Source organism: Zosterops lateralis (genome assembly GCF_965231275.1).
Source record: "Zosterops lateralis genome assembly, chromosome: Z".
Taxonomy (NCBI): domain Eukaryota; kingdom Metazoa; phylum Chordata; class Aves; order Passeriformes; family Zosteropidae; genus Zosterops; species Zosterops lateralis.
In genome coordinates this window covers 5,644,188-5,662,760 of record NC_139800.1, presented here as the reverse complement: position 1 = coordinate 5,662,760, position 18,573 = coordinate 5,644,188, and the positions used below count along the sequence as shown (strand labels likewise).

General features: G+C 38.7%; 1 protein-coding gene across 2 annotated transcripts; it reads left to right on the top strand.

Annotated features, from left to right (window-relative positions):
* The first annotated feature begins 34 nt into the window (after window positions 1-34).
* On the top strand, window positions 35-18,546 carry GFM2 (GTP dependent ribosome recycling factor mitochondrial 2). 2 transcript variants are annotated; one of them, XM_083884156.1, is made up of 22 exons: window positions 35-70; window positions 562-650; window positions 929-1,018; window positions 1,585-1,669; window positions 2,668-2,713; window positions 3,178-3,275; window positions 4,330-4,455; window positions 4,847-4,935; window positions 7,560-7,648; window positions 8,322-8,382; window positions 8,478-8,663; window positions 10,492-10,572; window positions 11,258-11,406; window positions 11,929-12,069; window positions 12,151-12,250; window positions 12,780-12,969; window positions 14,178-14,254; window positions 14,761-14,899; window positions 15,020-15,205; window positions 16,656-16,771; window positions 17,012-17,194; window positions 17,619-18,546. In XM_083884156.1, the coding sequence occupies exons 3-22, from the start codon at window positions 956-958 to the stop codon at window positions 17,745-17,747; spliced, it is 2,334 nt and encodes a 777-aa protein (XP_083740282.1). In that variant the 5' UTR covers window positions 35-70; window positions 562-650; window positions 929-955; the 3' UTR covers window positions 17,748-18,546. The 2 variants fall into 2 exon arrangements, with proteins under 2 accessions (XP_083740282.1, XP_083740281.1); XM_083884155.1 differs by lacking the exon at window positions 35-70 and adding an exon at window positions 259-360.
* Window positions 18,547-18,573: the final 27 nt, after the last annotated feature.

Genomic DNA, 18,573 nt, shown 5'->3' with positions numbered 1-18,573 from the left:
TGGCGAGGCCAGATAGAGGGGGAGAAATGGATCGGGAGAGGCCAAAGTGGAGCTTTTCGCTGTTTTTTCTGTCAGGCTGTGACGGGAGAGCGGAACGCGAGAGCGAGGGGAGGGAGAAGCAGGTTACCTTCCGGCGGCCGCGCTGAGGAGCGGGGCCGGGCCGGGGCTCCGTGTGGGCGGCGGGGGGTGAATGAACCGGGACAGAAACGCGCTGGGGCTTCGGAACGCGGGATCGGCCGCCGGGGATCGGCCCCTGGCGGTGCTCGGCTGGGCTCGGCCTGGGGACTCGTCACGGGCGGCCTGAGGGTCCCGCTCCGCCGGCACCTTGAGGGAACGCGGCCGCAGGATGAGGGAGGGGAGGTGAGCGGGTGCTGGGCCGCTTCTCCTCCTTGTGAAACGAAGCATAAACTCTCGGGAGCTGGACAGCGACGTCCCTTCAAATAACCACCCAGGAGTGCTTTTGGCGCTCCTGCACTTTGGCTTTTTGTTGCAGCGGGTTTTTTTGGTTATCCTTAAAAGGTCATAGTACTTAATATTTTCTGTTGTTTTTGCTCTAAATAGGTATTTTGCCCTGCAGTCCTTCCTTCAAGACTAGAAAAGCTGTTTGTATTTTGCTCACCAGTAGTCGACGCTCTGGAGCTTATCTGAGAGTGAGTGTAAACTCTGATTTTCATTATTCTGTTTTAGTATTTCCTTGAGAAATGTATTTAGTGTTTGTGGGCGTGCATTTATGCGGCATCATTAACGCTTAATAACATCCTTATTACAGATCTGACGCTGTTTTAACTTGCAAAGCCACGGCCTGAAAATTATTAACCTGATTTCCCATCAAAAAGAACAAAGTTTTTTGATTGAGTTATGTCAGTGGAACGTAGTTAGCCTGTTTCCTGTCATAAACATTTTTTACAATGTTTGCTTATCTTGCCAGGGAACAGCTTTAGAGACAGGAGCCAGAATGTTGAGAATTATGGGGAAGTTTTCAGTGAATACACTGAAGTCATCAAGTTTTTGCAATAAGGTAAGATTTCCCCCAGTTTTGGTACTTCCTCTGTGAGCAAGGGAAACACTTGGGTTAGTCTGAGTAAACTTTTAATTGGGGTGGTGGTTTTTGTTTGGGTTTTTTTGTCTTTAACAGTTGGCCCCTGGACAATGCATCCTTTCATGTTGGAATAGGACTTCAGAAATGGGAATTGAATTTGTAATTTTTGTGTAAATTTTTTGACTGCTTAGCTCTCGTCATTGTTAAATTATTATTTACACAGACAATTAGATGTATTTAAAAATTTCTGGCTATTGAAAAAGATTTTGATGCTGCCATAAATTTTTTACTGAATATTCCAAATATTATTGGGATCAAATTTGGTTCAAACCCCAGTGTGGGCATCATTTTCAGGCATCTGCATTTAAATAGTTGGTGTTTTGACCGTATATAAATACCTGACAACAACATCTGTTCCTGTAGATTTGGGGTTTTCTTCAGTTTATTTTTGTACAAAACTGCCAAAAACAAGCTGGTTATAAAATGTATGAAGTAACTGGTTGTAACAATAAACATTCTATGTAATTCTTTTTTTTTCTTTCAAGTACTTGTATTTGAGAAATACAAAAATGAGGATCATGAGTGTGACACAGGGAAACTGCAGCCTGAGAAACTACAGTTCTCCACCAGGTATAAGTTTGTGTGGTTTTCTTTGTAGTAAACATTAATTTAAAAGTGAGTAAGAATAAAAAATACTTTCTATGTCTTTATACTCTCTGAAGTTTTCTTTTGTATTCTTTTGGCCATTCTTTATAGAATTTAGTGCATGAAACATAAATGCAGCAGTTAAACAGCTCAAGGCCTGGAGAGTTGTGTTGCTGCTCTTTTCTCAGTAGATTCACAATATCCACAGGCCTTTAGGAAACAATAATAAGCAAAGGTACATGTTTTGAGAAGTCAGGTCAGTTGTGAAGTGCTGGAGCCCCTCATTAAGGGTAAGATGCTGCTTTAAAGCATCTCTGAGGAGACAGATGATCTGTGGGAGGTGAAGGAGTGTTGGCTTAAATATTGTTGAATTGTGTGGCTTATCAAAGATGAACTCAAGTACTATGTGTGTTCCTGAAACACAATTTTATTAGCTTGAATAACTGAATTCGGGTTAGTTTCATAAAAAATTACCATGAAAAGTTATTTTCCAGTTAAACTATGTGAGAAAGAATATATCTTTCAAGAAAACAGCATTTAAAACTTCCCAGTATTTTTTCAACACAGGTCAGCTTGCCTTTTATCCCTGAGGATTATGCTGTATAGCTTTAAGGCTTAAAGGAGAAACAACTTTTCAAATTTATTATCTAATCACCGTTTCAGATGAGTGTCAGCATTACACTGTCTTGAGCTGAGGTATCCTTCTGCAGAATAAGATGATGATGCTTTCCTGTGTTGGCTTTTTCCTGTTGTTTCTAAATGACAGCTGTTTTTTCAAGTGTTTCTCCTTTTTTTGAGGTGGAGAGAGGATTTTTAAAATTAGGTGCATGTCTTTAAATCTGAGGTGATAGAGATTACAGATTGTCATGACTTGTGGCTCTGAATCTTTTTTTTTTTTATAAAAAAGATTTTTAGAAGTTTTCTTAAATATATTTCCACATTGGGTTCTGTCTGAAAAGTTGTTTTGTTTTGTTTGTTTCCAGGAGATGTCAAGTCTCTGCATTCTGTCATTAATCCTCATATATCCAGGTACATCAAGCTGGTTTGTTGTTGGGATGTAACTTCAGTCAGAGCAGTTTGTGTGGTAAAGAAATAATTGTTTGTTGCCATACCTGTCTCGTGTGCAGGTTTAATATAAAGTTAATACTTGCTTACCTTTACCCTTCAGTGCAGATTGCTTGCTGGTGGCACAGCTTGCACTGCCATAACCAAACCCAGGCTGTCAGGGAAGCTCCAAATCCAGGGTGTTGCTGGGAGCTGAGGAAGGGGGAAAGATGTCCTGGGAACTATTTTTTGTGTCCATGGGAGCACTGCCACGTTAAATACTGACATTCTTCAGTGTGAGAATGCACACTGTGTCGGATATACTGCAAAGGAACAATGCTACCAATCTGGTGTGCTATTCTTAGGGAATATTAGCTATTTATGCAAATGAGAATTATCACAGGATTAAAAAATTACTGCTCTAACCACAGTGTTTTCACTTTATGCAGAATCCGAAACATTGGCATCATGGCCCACATCGATGCAGGCAAAACTACAACCACAGAGAGAATGCTCTATTATTCTGGATATATAAGAACACTTGGAGGTTAGAAATACTTCTTGTATTTCAGTAGGTTTGAGAAATTTAATAGTGTATAATTACCTGCAGTATAGATGCTGGTGGAATACCTCATGTAGGAGGCGGTTGTTCCAAAGCTGTGTTGCAGTTTAATTGAATTTTAATGCTTGTTCCTTTGTGTACTAAGGCAGTTTTGCTTTCAGTTATCATAGTTATCATAGGACGTACCTTTTTAATTGATTTTTTTCTTTTACTTTCAGCACATTATCTTTGTTTAACATTTAATGAGAGAATCTGCTTATTTTACTGGTTATTCATTGGTCATTCTGGTAAAACAGTTTGTTGAGTTCTTCTTTTGACCTGTGAAGAAACCAGAGTAGGAAAAGGTATCCATTTCTTTTGAAACACATGGCACAGGAAGAATTCCCTTGCTACACCAAGTTTAATAGAATTCTTCAAGACTGAAATGTCACAGCAGCCTCTGTTTGTGTTTCTTTTTGACCTTTTTAAGTTTTTTACCCTGTTCTCTACTGTATATGACTGATAGAGGATGTTAGGCTTGTGAAGCAGTGGAACATGGGATCCTGTTAATTTAAAAATGTGAACTGCTTCTCTTATTATTAGAAAGTAAGCAAAACCCAACCTCTTACTTGGTGGTTTGTTTGTGCTTTACTTTTGACTTGATTACCTTTTGATGACCAAATTCCAAAATGTCAGTGACATTCCACACAGCGAGTGCAGCCACGTTTTTTTAAGCTGTAGTTTGTTCATGATTTTGGACTTTGTTTAGTTTTTAAGATGCTCATGTTGTTAATAGGATTAAGAACAACAAAAAGGTTGTTGGAATTGCTTGTCTTTCACTTGTGCTTTCATTGCAAGGCATTTACTCCTAGGAAAGGCAGCCTGGGTGAATTACCTGGCATTATAATGTTTTTACAAAGGTTAATTTTCATAGTTTTTACATATATATATATATATATATGTAAAAGGGACTATTTCCAGCTCTCTCTTGACATCTGTATTCAAAGACAGTTTCAGATTTTGAATTGATCACCTGCCCAGTCCTGCTTTCTGTTTGCAGATGTTGATGATGGAGACACAGTGACAGATTTTATGGCCCAAGAGCGAGAACGTGGTATCACCATCCAGTCTGCTGCTGTCACATTTGACTGGAAGGACTACAGAATCAATCTGATTGACACCCCAGGTACTGCTCTGCAGTTGTACTCATATTATTAAGGGAGAGAGGGTGAGGTGGAGTGTCACTGAGTGTCTTTGTCTTAAATACAGTGCAAAATTTAATCGGTTAGTAAAAGTGCCTATAATAAGCTCTTTTCAGCTTTAGATAATTGTTTGCTGATTCCAAATCTAGCTTATATAAAGTGAGCTCACATGTTTGCACATTAAATTGTTCTCAGTTCTAGGATTGCTTTATAATGATGTTGCTTATTTTAAAGACTGATAGGTGTATTTCCCTGCAAGTAAAGAAAACTTGTTTTGACATTACTTGAAAGAAAAATAAATTGTTTAAATATGTAATGACCCATTGATGTTGCCTGTTTGAATCATGATGATCTAAAAGGAAGATTGTTTTTTAGGCCATGTGGACTTTACAGTGGAGGTTGAGCGTTGTTTGAGAGTCCTGGATGGGGCAGTAGCAGTATTTGATGCATCAGCTGGTGTTGAGGTAAAAATCAACTGTTAGATTTTTTTTTGTGTGTGTGTGCACAGTCTGTCATGGGAAAAGGGAGAAATTTTCTGAAACCCTTTGTGCTTGAGTAGTCTGTCAGTTGCCCAGGAACGATGAGACCCTTGTGCCCAATTCAGTCTGTCAGTGTCTCATTATGGGGACCCAGGGACCCTTCACTGAACAGTCCATGGGATCAGAGTGTGGTTGTGCTGCCTGGAAGGCTGACCTGAAACAGAGACTGGACAGAACTGGAGAATAAAGTAGGGATTTATTGAAAGGCCTCCAGGATCCACCCTGGGCAGGACAGGAGCCCAACCAAGGCTGTGCTTGGGTGGACCAAGAATAGTCACAAAAAAATACCCCCCCGCTCACGAGATCTTGCACTTTTATAAGTTTTGGTCCATTTGCATATTGGGGTTTAATTGTCCAGTTACAGCTTCAGATTGTGAGATCTCATCCTTCTTGTTCCTCCCTTCAGCCGACTGCTGTTTGTGCTTTTGGGCCTGAAAGTTGTCCTTGGTCTTCAGCAAGAAAAGGATTTGTTTTGTCTCCCTACTCTGTGAAGAGAGTTTACTGACACTTAATATGAAGCTCAGAACTACACGCCTAGGCAGCACAGAATCTGCAAACATGAAAACTAAAACTTAAGGCATCAGTTCAACTACCTTGTTCAGTGTCAAACAGAAGGATGCCCTCCTGAGGGATCCTTAATTGTTCTATTGGCCTCAGGAAGGATCCAGGGACACACAGTCCAGTATGTTTGTTACCTGCTGCCAGCAACTGTTAGCACTCTTGAAGGACTCAGACTTAACAGTTTATGGAATAGCACTCCTCATTAATGTAACTGAAAACTGTGACAAGTTAAGGTTTGAAGATAGCACCTGGCTGCAAAAATGTCCTTAAAGCCATATGCAAACCAGCCCTAATACCTAACCAGAGTTAGCTTGATGTCATCGTTCAGCATGGATGGAGTACAGTTCTTACCCAATAGATGTCGCTGTGGGAATGAAGACAAGTTCAGCCTGTTGTCTGATCCCAGAAGTATCTAACTTCTCCCCATTTTTAATTTAGTTTTATACTATTTTTGTGTTTGGGTGGAGCTTGAGTGACTGTAGTCATGCATCATGTTCAGTGGAGAGTGGTTGTCCCTTGTGTGTGGGTATTATCAGTGTTACATCTGAGGTCACCTTTAAGATACAGATGTATGTCTGTGATCTTGCCACGGTTCCTGGTTCAACAGCAAGAAATCTTTATTTTTTCTCCCTTGGTTGACAGCTGCTATGTGGCTTATCAGCTGCAAGGTGTCCCTGAGTTCCCCTCATGCAAGGATTTCAGCAGAGCCTGGACACAGTGTCTCCACTCTGCTCCAGCCTCCATTTAGTCCCCTTCAGCCTGTATTGTGTGTGGGAAGTCAGGCATGCTGACCACATCCCATCTGGGGAGTAGCAACTGCATTTTACCCTGTAATTTCCACAGTTACAAATTCTGTTAGAGGGTGAATGTGCCTTCCCAGTTTTCTCTGATCTTACCTCCAGTCACTCTTGGTTGTTTTCCCACCATGTCTGGTGACTTAAATTGGGCTGAAATAATGTACAGAAATTTTTCTCTGTATTACCTTCATATTTTATCAAATTTCAGCTTCAGGAAGTTGAGCATTTAAATCCTGTAGTGCACAGGAATTTTCATGGCAATAAGCAGCAAATAAGAGGGATTACCATTATAAGTTTGGGCTGGTTTTGTTGTTTTGTTGCTGTCTTTTACAAACGTTGATTGAGGTGAATGCTTCTGACTAGCTCCACAAGTGGAATGAAATGAATATCTGTCAATTTCTCATTTTCAGGTTCCATGTAGAAAACAGGTAGTTTTCAGGCAGGTTTTCTCCCTCCCCAGAGGCCTTTTTAACAGAGTGCAGAAAAGGTGGAAGAAAGCTAGAGTTGGACTTTTTATAGCATGAGATGTTTCAGTAGTTCAATCCTGTAGAAAAGTTATATGTGAAATCCCTCTTGCATGGGACCTACCTTTTTCCTGGATGAGGAATGAGAGAGCTCTTAAATCACTGTAAGTCACATTATTTGACTTGCTACTGGAAAAAATTAGATGCCATTAAATATGAACCTGAACTGAATAATAGCCTCCACCCTCAACAACAAAACAATTAGATCTGCTTGTTTTTTTCTAAAACTCTGTAGCAAATTCTTGCATTATTCCATGTAGTGGTAAGAGACTATTACTGAATCTGAACTGATTTTTCTATATACCTGCTTTAATTTTTGAATAAAAATACATATGATAAATGGCTCAGCAGTGCACAAATTACTGTTAAAACCACAGTAGTTTTTAGTGTTGTTTTCCCTATATATGCCCCCCATAATGCTTAGTTTCTTTTCACATTCCCTTGCCACGATGCCTGCATACTCTTAGTGCAGGAAAGGGAATGACAACAGATGAGAGACAAGATAAGACAAAGCTGTTTGTGGAGTTCATCTGCAATGCTGGATATGGGATTGTCACAGTACAATTGTCACAGTTCCCTTCTACTCTGAACTCAGACCTTCAGTGGTGGTGGGGGGAATATAATTCAGCTGTTGACACTAATATTTACATTTTGTCTTTTGTTCTAGGCACAAACTCTGACAGTCTGGAGACAAGCAGACAAATACCAGATACCACGGATTTGCTTTTTAAACAAGATGGACAAAAGCAAGGCAAGGTATTTAGGCAGTTATTTAAATAAAAAGCTTGTAAGAGAATGTCTAGCATTTTCCAGTTAAGCATAGGGTGATGCCTTGGGAAGGCTGACCTGAAACAGAGACTGGACAGAAGTAGAGAATAAAGTAGATATTTATTGAAAGGCCTTCAGGATACACCTTGGGCAGGACAAGAGCCTGACCAGGGCTGCACCCAAGGTGGACTGAGAATGGTCACAAAATGAACGACCTGGTCATGAGGTCTTACACTTCTATATATTTTGATCCATTTGAATGTTGTCCAATTACAGCTTCAGATTGTGAGGTCCCATCCTTCTTGTTCTTCCCTTCAGTCCACCCTTGTTTATGCTTTTGCCTGAAAGTTGTCATTGGTCTTCAGCAGGAAAAGGATTTGTTTTGTCTCCCTACTCTATGAAAAGAGCTGACCAGCACTTAATGTGAGGCTCAGAACTGCACCCCTGGGCAGCACAGAATCTGAAAAACATGGAAGCTAAAACTTGAAACATCAAGAACAACCCAATTAATGTCAATACTGACTATATAGTCCTTTGGTTATGCAGATGCATGTTTTTGTGTAATTATAGGACTAATTTTTTGCAGTAAATAGGGAATGGTGAGCCTATTTTACTGATATCATAAAGTTTTGTGTAACTTATATCTGTTCTTCTTCTGTAGTTTTGCATATGCTGTTGAGAGCATCAAACAAAAGTTGAAGACAAAACCTTTACTATTACAGGTAAGCTTAGAAATTAAATGCTTGTTCCCTTTCTTTTGAATGGGACTGCTTTGTTAATTTTTTGCAGCTGTCTGAAGTTTCTGTTCTATTTGCAGTTGCCCATTGGGGAAGCCAAGACCTTCAGAGGACTGGTTGATGTTGTGACTAAGGAGAAAATAATGTGGAAACCTACTTCTGATTTGGATGATGGAAAAAACTTTGAGCGAAAGCTGCTGCTGGAGACTGATGATCCAAACCTGTTCCAAGAAGTCCAGGATGCAAGAAATACCTTAATAGAACAAGTAAAGTTCTAAAGTAAATACTTAATATATTTAAAACCATTACTCAGAGCAGTAGGAAAAATAGTCTGAAAGGGACCTCTGGAGGTGTCTGGTTAAGTGATCTGCTGAAAGTAGGGCTGACTTCAGCTTTAGGTCAACTTGTTCAGTCTTGCTCAGTTGAGTTTTCAAGTCAAAGGATAATGATTCTCTGTAGGCACCTGTCCCAGTGCTGGATCATCATTTCTTTATGTTCAATGGGATTTTACAATGTCACAACCTGGGACAGCCAAGCACAAGCTGGTGCTTTCCTTGTGTACCTCTGAGGAGAATCTGGTTCTGTTTTCCCTGAAGCAGGGCCACTACCGCTATTTCAAATAGTAAGAGACAGTGTTTGCATCCTGCTGTAGCCTCTCCAAGCCAGACAAACCCATCTCTCTGGGCCTCCAGCCCCATTAGTGGTTTTCCAATGGAGTTCCTACAATTTGTCAGTCTCTTTTGTGCTGGGGAAGCTAAAACCAGACAGGTTTTGTACTGCCTTAGATGCCAAAATATATCTGGTACATTCACACAGAACCTGACAGATGTGATTGAAACCTGCAGGGTTTCAAGAGAGATCCATACTCTTCTGAAGTGACAGCTAGGAGCTGGATGGGATGTTGCAGCCTGGTCAAAACACACTAAAGCTGTGTTAGAAGCAGCTCAATCCAATCATAAACTGACCTTTTTTGTTGGAAGGGCTGCCTTCCACACAGCTGTGAATAACATTGTGCAAGTGCATAAACAGATGATGCTGGCTTTCCATTTCCTTTGAAATTGGAGAGATCTGAGTTCAGTAGAACATATACACAATCTGGTTTTCAAACTTAGTAGGTTTTAAGTGGCAGTGTTAATACCCAGCCTTTTATCTTAAGAAATATATTGTCAGATAGAAAGGTTTGTAAGAACAGTGTTAGTTTTTTCCCCTTTTTTTTTCTGGGCACTTCCTGAAGGAGGAAGGGGGTGGGCCAGTAGTGTGATAATTGAGATAACCTTGTGTTTGTAAAATATTTTTCAAAATGCTTTCTATGCTGTTAATATTCCTTATCAGAAACCCTGTAAAATGCAGCATTTTGAATTCTGGCCCTTTTGTACACTTCACTTTCAGTTAATAAAATGAACTATTTCCTTTTCTCTCTCACGTTTTAACTCTTAACTTGATAAGAATTCTAATTGCTTATCAAGGGTTTATTTCAGAATTTGGCCAATTGGTGTTGTAGCCAATAGAGGGGGCAAAATTCTTTCCTGTGGTTGGGTGTCCTGAGGCTGTGACAGCACAAGGATGTATGAGAGACGTTTAAGGAGTTAAGTTATATGTCAAGCTAACAATTTGAAAATTTGTACTGGTACAAATTGAAAACAGAGACATGCTCTTGGACCTATAAACCCTTGACATGAAGAAGGCCAAAATGCCCTTGTCTGTCTTTTCCAGCTCAGTATCTGTTGGCTTGCAAAGGTTGCTTTGCTGCTTACTTCAGACTTCCCTGTGTTTGCAGGACTGAAGTACATCAGTTAAACCCCTCATGACTTTCACTGTATGGCTGGAGGGTTTTTTCTGTTTCAGGAAAAAATAAAAGCTTTCTCTCTCCCACTGGTGTTTTGCTTGACAGCAGCTTTATAAGAGTTTGTCGTTTTTTCCATCCTTTCTTGAAGCCTTCTTTTCCATAATGAATTTTTATATGATTTGAGTTTATAGTTGCGGATATCTTTAAAGGGTTTGTTCCTGCTCTGTTTAGCTATATATCCTAAGAAGATATGTAACTTTTCTGTGAAACTGCTGTATGCCAAATAATAAATAACTATTCTATTGAAGGTTGCAGATCTGGATGATGAATTTGCTGAACTGGTTCTAGGAGAAAATGATGAAAATTTTGACTTAATACCAGCTGACAAGGTATTTTTTACATTTACAAGTGTTTACTAGCCCTTATTGCAAGGGTTTGGGTTATTCTTCCTTTGATACATGCAAATTATGATTTTGCAGATTTTTCAATGAAAAAGAGATCATACCATCTTATGTAGTAAATTAACAGTAGTGTGAATTTAGAATATATTCAGAGTTAGGAATTTTATAAAGATGTGCTATGATTCTTAGGCATGTTGGGCATAATTTCAGAAGTTAGGTACATTTATTCAGGAAGGCAGGGTTTTCTTTTTTTTTTTTTTTTTTGAAAGTTAGAGTGCTGCAAAAGAATTTAGGGAAAAAAGAATGGAACTTTGAGGTAGACTTAATGCAGTTTGTGACTGAGCTGCTGATTCTCACTAACAAAAACAACACCTCAGCTACTTTGAAATGGTTGGATCTTTAGAAGCTGCATGTTGAAAGCAGTGAGTTACAATATACTAAATTAAAAGGACTGTTACAACAAAAACAGCAGCAGGTCTGTGTGAAATGTTTAGAAATCTTAAAACCAGTATCTTCTGTTTTAGCAGCTAAATGTTTGGGTTTATGGTTTGGAGCTTGTTAAAAGCAGCAAAAGGGGTTTGGATGAGTGATGTTGTCCAGTGTCTGATAGCTGGAGCGCAACTTAAGGCTAACTTGTAGTTAACTGTAACAGGAAATGATTATTTTTTTGCAGTTGCAGTCTGCTATCCGCAGAATCACTCTGGCTCAGAAGGCTGTCCCTGTGCTCTGTGGCAGTGCCCTCAAGAACAAAGGGGTGCAGCCATTGCTGGATGCCATCACTCTGTACTTGCCTGCCCCCAATGAGCGCTCACACGAGTTCCTGTAAGTACAGGGAGAAAAGGAGATTCAGGAGAAAAGAAGGAAGAATGAGTAGGGAAAATGAAATATATTAACAAAACATTCATATTCTTTCAAAATTTTTACTCTCTTTTGGTATTAAATAATAGTAGAGATCTGTGAACAAAAAAATACACTTGAGTACTGAACCTGCTGTGGCCAGTTCTACTGGAATTGGATGGATGGAATTTATCTCCAGTTGTCAGACTTGCACTTTAGAGTCTTTAAGTCTTTTTTTAATCTGAGGACATTCTCATTTTACAAAAATGTGATCTAGGAATCCTCTTCAGTATTGTCTGAATTACATAACATCTTATGTGTCCTATTGGAGCTGGAAATGCTTAGATTATTATTTTTCAGTACAAATTATGTTTTTTGAAAATCTGCCTCCATTAACATTGCTATAAGAAACGTATCACCTCTTAAATGAGTAAAAATTTAGGTATATGTGAGTATGAGTGGATTAATCCTACAAATATGCTTTTTGTTGTGCTTCTTATTTTGCAGACAGTGGTACAAGGATGACCTGTGTGCCCTGGCCTTCAAAGTTCTTCATGATAAATGTCGTGGACCACTAGTTTTTGTTCGTGTTTACTCAGGTTCATTGAAACCTCAGTCAGCTGTATATAATATTAACAAAGGCTGCACGTGAGTAGGACAGGAGGTGTGGTTCAGTGTAGCATTGGAATGTCTGTTAAAGTTCTGAGTAACAGAGAATTTAATTTTCAGAGAGAGAATGAGCCGGCTGCTGCTGCCTTTTGCTGATCAGCAAATTGAAATACCGTCACTAATGCCTGGCAACATTGCCCTGACTGTTGGGTTAAAACAGGTAATGAAAAATACTGATACTGTAAAGGAGCTTGTTTCACTAAAGTGCTTTCTACTCCTATGATACTGTATCTCAGATGTGTTCTTGATTATGGTGACATATGTAAACTTGCTTTATTTGAAGTACTTTTAGATGTACTTCCTCCTAAAATTAAATACCACAGTGTACAAATATCAGTAACTAACCAGGAAACTGCAGTGCTGATTGGAAAGGAAGCTGCAGGTGTATTTATTAGGGTTTGAGCTTGTATTAATACTGTAGCTCTTAAAATACAGTGTAATGTCACAAGGAGACCTCCTTTGGGGAAGGGGAATAATGTTATGAATCAGTTACCCAAAAGCAACAGTTTCAAGTTCAAATAAATGTGTTTCATGCTTGCTTCTATTAGTTTAATAATTTGTTGCTGTCTGAATAGGCTGCATGAATCTCATTTGCACAAATTTTCTAAAATGCAGCTGGCTTTGGCATACATTTTGAGTTTGGGGTTTTGTTTTTTTCTTTTTACATCACTTCCTGTGTTGATGTGCAGAGTGCCACTGGAGATACCATAGTGTCATCAAAGGCTTCAGCTGTCGCTGCAGCACGCCGGGCTGGAAGGGATGCTGGGGGAAAGAAGACTTCTGTCAGTGGCACAGACAGTCTCCTGCTGGCAGGTGTTGAGATCCCTGAGCCTGTCTTCTTCTGTACCATTGAACCCCCTTCAATGTCCAGACAGCAAGGTACAGTGCAGCCACCTGGCTGGATGAGTGAGTGGCACAAACTTCATGGCCAGTGATCTAGTATGGCTCTTCATGGTGTTTTTTTATACTGATGGTATATTCAGATCATGATTGTCCATATCCTTTGCTATTACAGTGTCAAGCAGAAGTGGTACTGCTGCTTTTCTAGTTTTTGTGTCTAGAAAACTAGTATTTATTCATTTAGAAATAGAGGGATGGAGGCACTCAGAATGAGTTTTGCTGCAGTTGCAGTGGTGGGCTGTAAATAGTGTCCCAAGTAAAAATAACCTTGAAATGTGGGATTTTTTTTTTTCAGTTGCCACTCACAGTTTTACTCTATAAAGTCTTTATACTCTAAGACTTCTCTCTGTCTAATTAGGGTTCATTCTTGCATCCTTGTAGTCATGTAATCTTAGTGTCTTTCCCAACACTACCTGTACCAGATGGCTTGATAATTTCACTCTTTTGGAAATACCCTTTAAATTCCCTATCTTTGTTCCAACAAAGCTGAGCTTGTATGGGAATGAAGAGGAGGAGGGATAAGTACCAGTGTACTGTGACAGAATGGAGTAAGGTGGAAAGCAAATTTAGAGCAGCAAGTCTGCAGGCTGAGCCACTGAGTTGTAAGGTGTTATAAGGTACAACATGATTTTGTGGTGTTTGGATGTTTTTGTTTGCATTTATTTGTTTGCTTTTGTTGCTTTTTCCCCCAAACAGTGTAAGGTATGATGAATTCAATGTTGACTCTTGGTTCATCATTCTGCTGCTTTTCTCAGAAGTTAGATAATGAGGAATCAGAAAAATCCCCAAAACCCTGTATAAAAGACTATGTACATTTTCATTTTGACCATTTCATGTCAAACTCACCTTAAAATACTCAAGTAAATCATGTAACAGTTGACATTTTTCTTAGCAGTTATTTACAGACTTCATGAATAATTTCTGAAGACAGTCTGTCTTCATAGAAGCACAAAATATCACTCTGGAAATACTATGTATAATAATTAAATTCAAGCACTCTGTAGCACAGTTAATTTGTAGGATAAAATCCAGAGTTGCTGGTTGATTGTAATTGAACCTGACTGCCAAAATCTGTTCTCCTCTAGGATCCTTTTGATTGTTTTGAGGAAAGTGATTTTTAGGCACTTAACTCTGATCTTCAAATTACTGAATTAATTTCAGATAAAATGTTTGATATTTCTGTACAGACTTGGATAATGCATTGAGCTGCCTTCAGCGTGAAGATCCAAGTTTAAAAGTGAAGCCAGATCCTGACACAGGACAAGTAAGATGAATCTTCTATTGCTCATGTTACAACATTATTTTAGAACATCAAGGCCACACTTTAGTTAGTTTATTTGTATATTGAGCTTTTCTTTAACAAAAAGGACTCTCTGAATGTTCCTATGATAGATGTACAAGGTTCTGTGTTTGAAATAAAAATGGAGTCTTGGGCACTTGGGTTTTACAGAACAGAGGAAGTTATCCCATGCTCTGCATGTTTTTGACAGTTGTTAATTTAAAAAGGTTTGAATTATATAGTCTTTAAGGTTAGGTAAGATAATCTTTTTTATGGTGAGCACAGTACTGGTAACAACCCTCTCACTTAAATAAGTTTATGTCAGATGACTTAAAACAATGTGCTGCTATAGGGTCCTTAGTATTATGGCTGTTAGAATTAAAGCATTTTAAGAGACAATTTGAAGCATACAAGTCCTTACTTAAATAATTTGTATTAAAACCTGAATTTTGCATGTTTTTCTACTTCTCTCTTAATTATCTTCTCACCAGACTATCCTCTGTGGCATGGGAGAACTACACATAGAAATCATTCATGACAGAATCAAACGTGAATATGGAATTGAGACTTATTTGGGACCTCTTCAAATAGCATACAGAGAAACCATCTTAAATGCTGCCCAAGCTACAGGTAAAATGAGTGAATGGAAGGAACATCCTGTTTCTGGTCGTGTGGCTTGATTTACTTTAAATGGTATATGAGTAACTTTCAGATGAATTGTATGTATTATTTTTTTCCCTCCCCCTGCAGATGTACTGGACAAAACAGTGGGTGATAAACGACACTGTGTAAGTGCAGAGGTGGAGGTGAGGCCCAGGTCAGGAGAAGGAGCAACAACAAAACCCATCATCAGCTATGCTGAGAATGTCAGTGAAGGACTGCCCAAAGAGCTCCAAGGAGCTATAGAAAATGGAATCACAAATTCATGCATTCAAGGTAAAAGAAGAGCTATGTCAGCTATATGGGTCTAATATTTTTGTAAGAGGCAGTTTTCTAGAGGGAAAACTGCTTGGTTGAAAATTTTAACTTAGCTTGAAAACTAAAAGATAGTGTATATACCTACAACTAACATATATATAAAGTACAAAGAAAAATTAAAAAATGCCATCAAGTACAAAAATTGCCAAACACCTTTTTCTCTCTGCCAGGAATGGAAGTCAGCATGCCTTTGGTTTGCTTTTAAGGTTGATGTCTTCTCAGTCACTCAACATTGAGCCTGGAGTTCTTTTGTTTTATCTTTTAATCTGGTATAAGAGATAAGGTATTTACTTGATGACATAATGTGAACCATAGTGAAAACGCAGAAATTATTTCATAGGCCAGCATGTATTACACTTCTATGACTGTTACTAATGCATTTTTTTGATTTTCAAATATGTTAAATCCATGAGTTTTCAGGAGAAAACTTCACCTAATTGCAAAGTCTGTGTTTTCTGAAGGACTAAAAGCGTCCTTGACTTTTGATTAAAAATAGGAATTCTTCAGTAACTTGTGGGCAAAAAAATGCCTTACAGTAAGATCAATAGGTAGTGGATTAACAAAGGAGAATTTCTCTTTAAGAACCAGTATGAAGTGATTTTTCAATGTTGTTTTGTGGAATTTGAAAGCATATCCCATCTTTGGCTGTGGAATCTCTTAAATATGTGTTTTCTTTATGCTTCTTGAAGAAACTTCAGAACTGTGTTGTCTCCAGCCTAAAATTGATGCCATTAAGTGCTTTAAAAAAATAAAAATACCTGGCCACGTTCTCTGTTTAAAAAAAAGTGATTTTTTTCCTCAGATGTGGTTCAGGCCCTACATAGAATCTCATACAGTTTGTTCTGGTTGAGAGTCCTGGGTTGGAGGCAGGTAATCTGCCTAGGACAAATGTTTATCCTTTATGGAACTGAGTTACCCCTAGAGTTTTGGGTATGTGTTAGTATCAGGCATTGCTGTGATTATATTGTGTTCAAAAGGGAAATAAATAAAATTTTCTGGCTTCTGGTTAAACAAAAGTTTTCCCTACTTTTTCAAATGATGTCTCGTTGAAGAGAGCAGTTTTAGATAATATAATGTATATAAAGATAACCTTTTGGTAATGGTTGTCTGGATGAGTATATTCAGGAGCTTCTGGTTCTGATTATTATCTGTGCTTTTGATAAAGAAAGTATGAATCTGCAGTCCTTTGTCTCTTTTGGCAAAGTTAGGTAAACAAAACTTCAAAATGAGGAATGTGACCAGTAGCCACACCCCTGGGAGGAAGGCAGGGAAGGAAAGAGCAAAGAGAAAATTTAAAAACTTCAAGTAAATTTTGAAAAAGTTTTGCATGCTTCTTAGTAGTCTGACAAACAAATGAGCCTTTTTAAATTTTTTCCCCCTTTTATGTCTTGTCTGTGGCCCTACCCAGGACCTCTGCTTGGATTCCCAGTTCAGGATATAGATGTGACAGTGCAATCACTGACAGTGCACCCGGACACCTCACACACAATGGTGTCAGCCTGTGTCTCCCGCTGCTTGCAAAAGGTACAGTGAAACTGTAAGTGCTGTAAACACAGTAGCATGATCAACTGCTGGGAAAATATGTGTATCAATATCTGGTCATTGTTCCTCTTTGTATGTCCGTGTAATGCCCTTGCTGGGGAATTTATAGCTTTTGCAAGTAAAGAGTTTGAGTCAACTTCAGTGATATAAAGCACTTAAGTCAATTTTATTTTAAAAAACCCATAAGAAGACACCAGCGTAACTTCCTTCCTTTCCATGTAGGCTTTGAAAAAAGCTGGTGTCCAAATACTGGAGCCCCTGATGAACCTGGAAATCACAGTAAGTGAAGATCACCTCAGTGCAGCCCTTGCTGACCTTGCACAGCGGAGAGGTCATATCCAGGAAATCCAGTCTCGTCAAGATAACAGAGTGGTGGTTGCTGCTGTTCCACTAGCAGAAATGATGGTATGTGATCACCTTACCAATGGTAAAACTGATCTTTTTTATATGCTTTAAAATATTTGGCTTCAGTTTATTTTCCTTTTGTTATGGATAAGTAAATTTAGAATGAATTTTAAAAATTGTATTTTAATTATTGAAGGTCGGAGGAAGTGCCCACAAATTGAATAGCTTTTTATGCCCAGTTCAGATTGCTAAACCAGCATGTATTCAGCTGTAAGTCAGGGAAGTAGTAAATACTAAAAACAGATTTTACAGAGAACAGTTTTAAAAAAATATTATAGAGTAATATTGGAAAGTTAACTTACTAGTAGAGTGCAGTATACTTCTGACACTCTTTTTCTCTCTTTCTGTGGTCTAAGCAGTTTTCTGTGCTATTTACCTTCCCCTTATCCTAACTTGAGTGATGTGTGTTCTCCATTTTGTCCAGGGCTATTCAACAGTTCTGCGTTCTCTAACATCGGGCTCAGCAACCTTCACGTTGGAGCTTGCCAGTTATCAAGCCCTAAGCAGCCAAGAGCAAAGTGCACTTCTTCAGAGGAGGATGGGATTGGTGTGATCTTTACTCTGCAGGAACAGTATTTTCTATCCCCCTGTTAAATATTTTCATATGTACCACCAGTGTGTGTGTGTCAGACCAACTGGTGACGGCAAAAAATGAGTGAGCAGCTGTATGAACAGACTGCTTTGAACTGTCCAGGGAGGAAGGTTCAAGAGACTCTGCTCTGCTGGCATAACCTCGTGATTGCAAAGCAGGAATACAGCCACAAGTTGTTGCTTTGCAAATTCTTATCTTCTGGACATCTTTAATAAGAAGTGATGCAAATAGTCTTCATAGAAATGAGCACTAAGTCCACCTTAATGTGCCACTGGGACTGTTTTCCTAATCTAGCACATAAAGTTTGTGAAATTTTTGTCTATCACTGAAATAACTTTACAGTTTTGGCATTCTGTATCTTGCTTTGTTTTCAGCTGTATGAAGGGATGTGATTAATAAGCACTTTAAACAGTACAACTTACAGGTATTACTTCTACTGGTAGAAACCAGTTATGAACCAGAGTTCAGGACTGGATGTAATTTTTACTTGTATATAGCAAGTAAGTGAAATAGATACTTCTGCAAATCAAGTAAGATCTGTGTAAAAGAAATACAAGAAAAGCAGTTTTTCCAGGACAGTAATTCCTACCTACCACACTGCAGTATGTTGAAAAAGGATGTTTGGTTTACCTTTAGGAATTCGTAAACTAAGTTGTAATGGTTCTGATTTGCTACGGGTTGCAATTACTAGTTACCTCGAAAAGTGGCAAGTGATACTTTGAAATAAAAAAGATAGTTTGCTCCTAATTTAAATAGTGTCTTAGCTTTATTTTTCTTCAGCCTAGGA

Excerpts from the sequence above, each read along its gene's own strand:
- GFM2 (XM_083884156.1), top strand. The coding sequence starts at position 956 with ATGTTGAGAATTATGGGGAAGTTTTCAGTGAATACACTGAAGTCATCA. Across the intron at positions 8,664-10,491 it reads GAAATACCTTAATAGAACAA|GTTGCAGATCTGGATGATGA; the intron begins GTAAAGTTCTAA and ends ATTCTATTGAAG. Across the intron at positions 12,970-14,177 it reads TTCAATGTCCAGACAGCAAG|ACTTGGATAATGCATTGAGC; the intron begins GTACAGTGCAGC and ends ATTTCTGTACAG.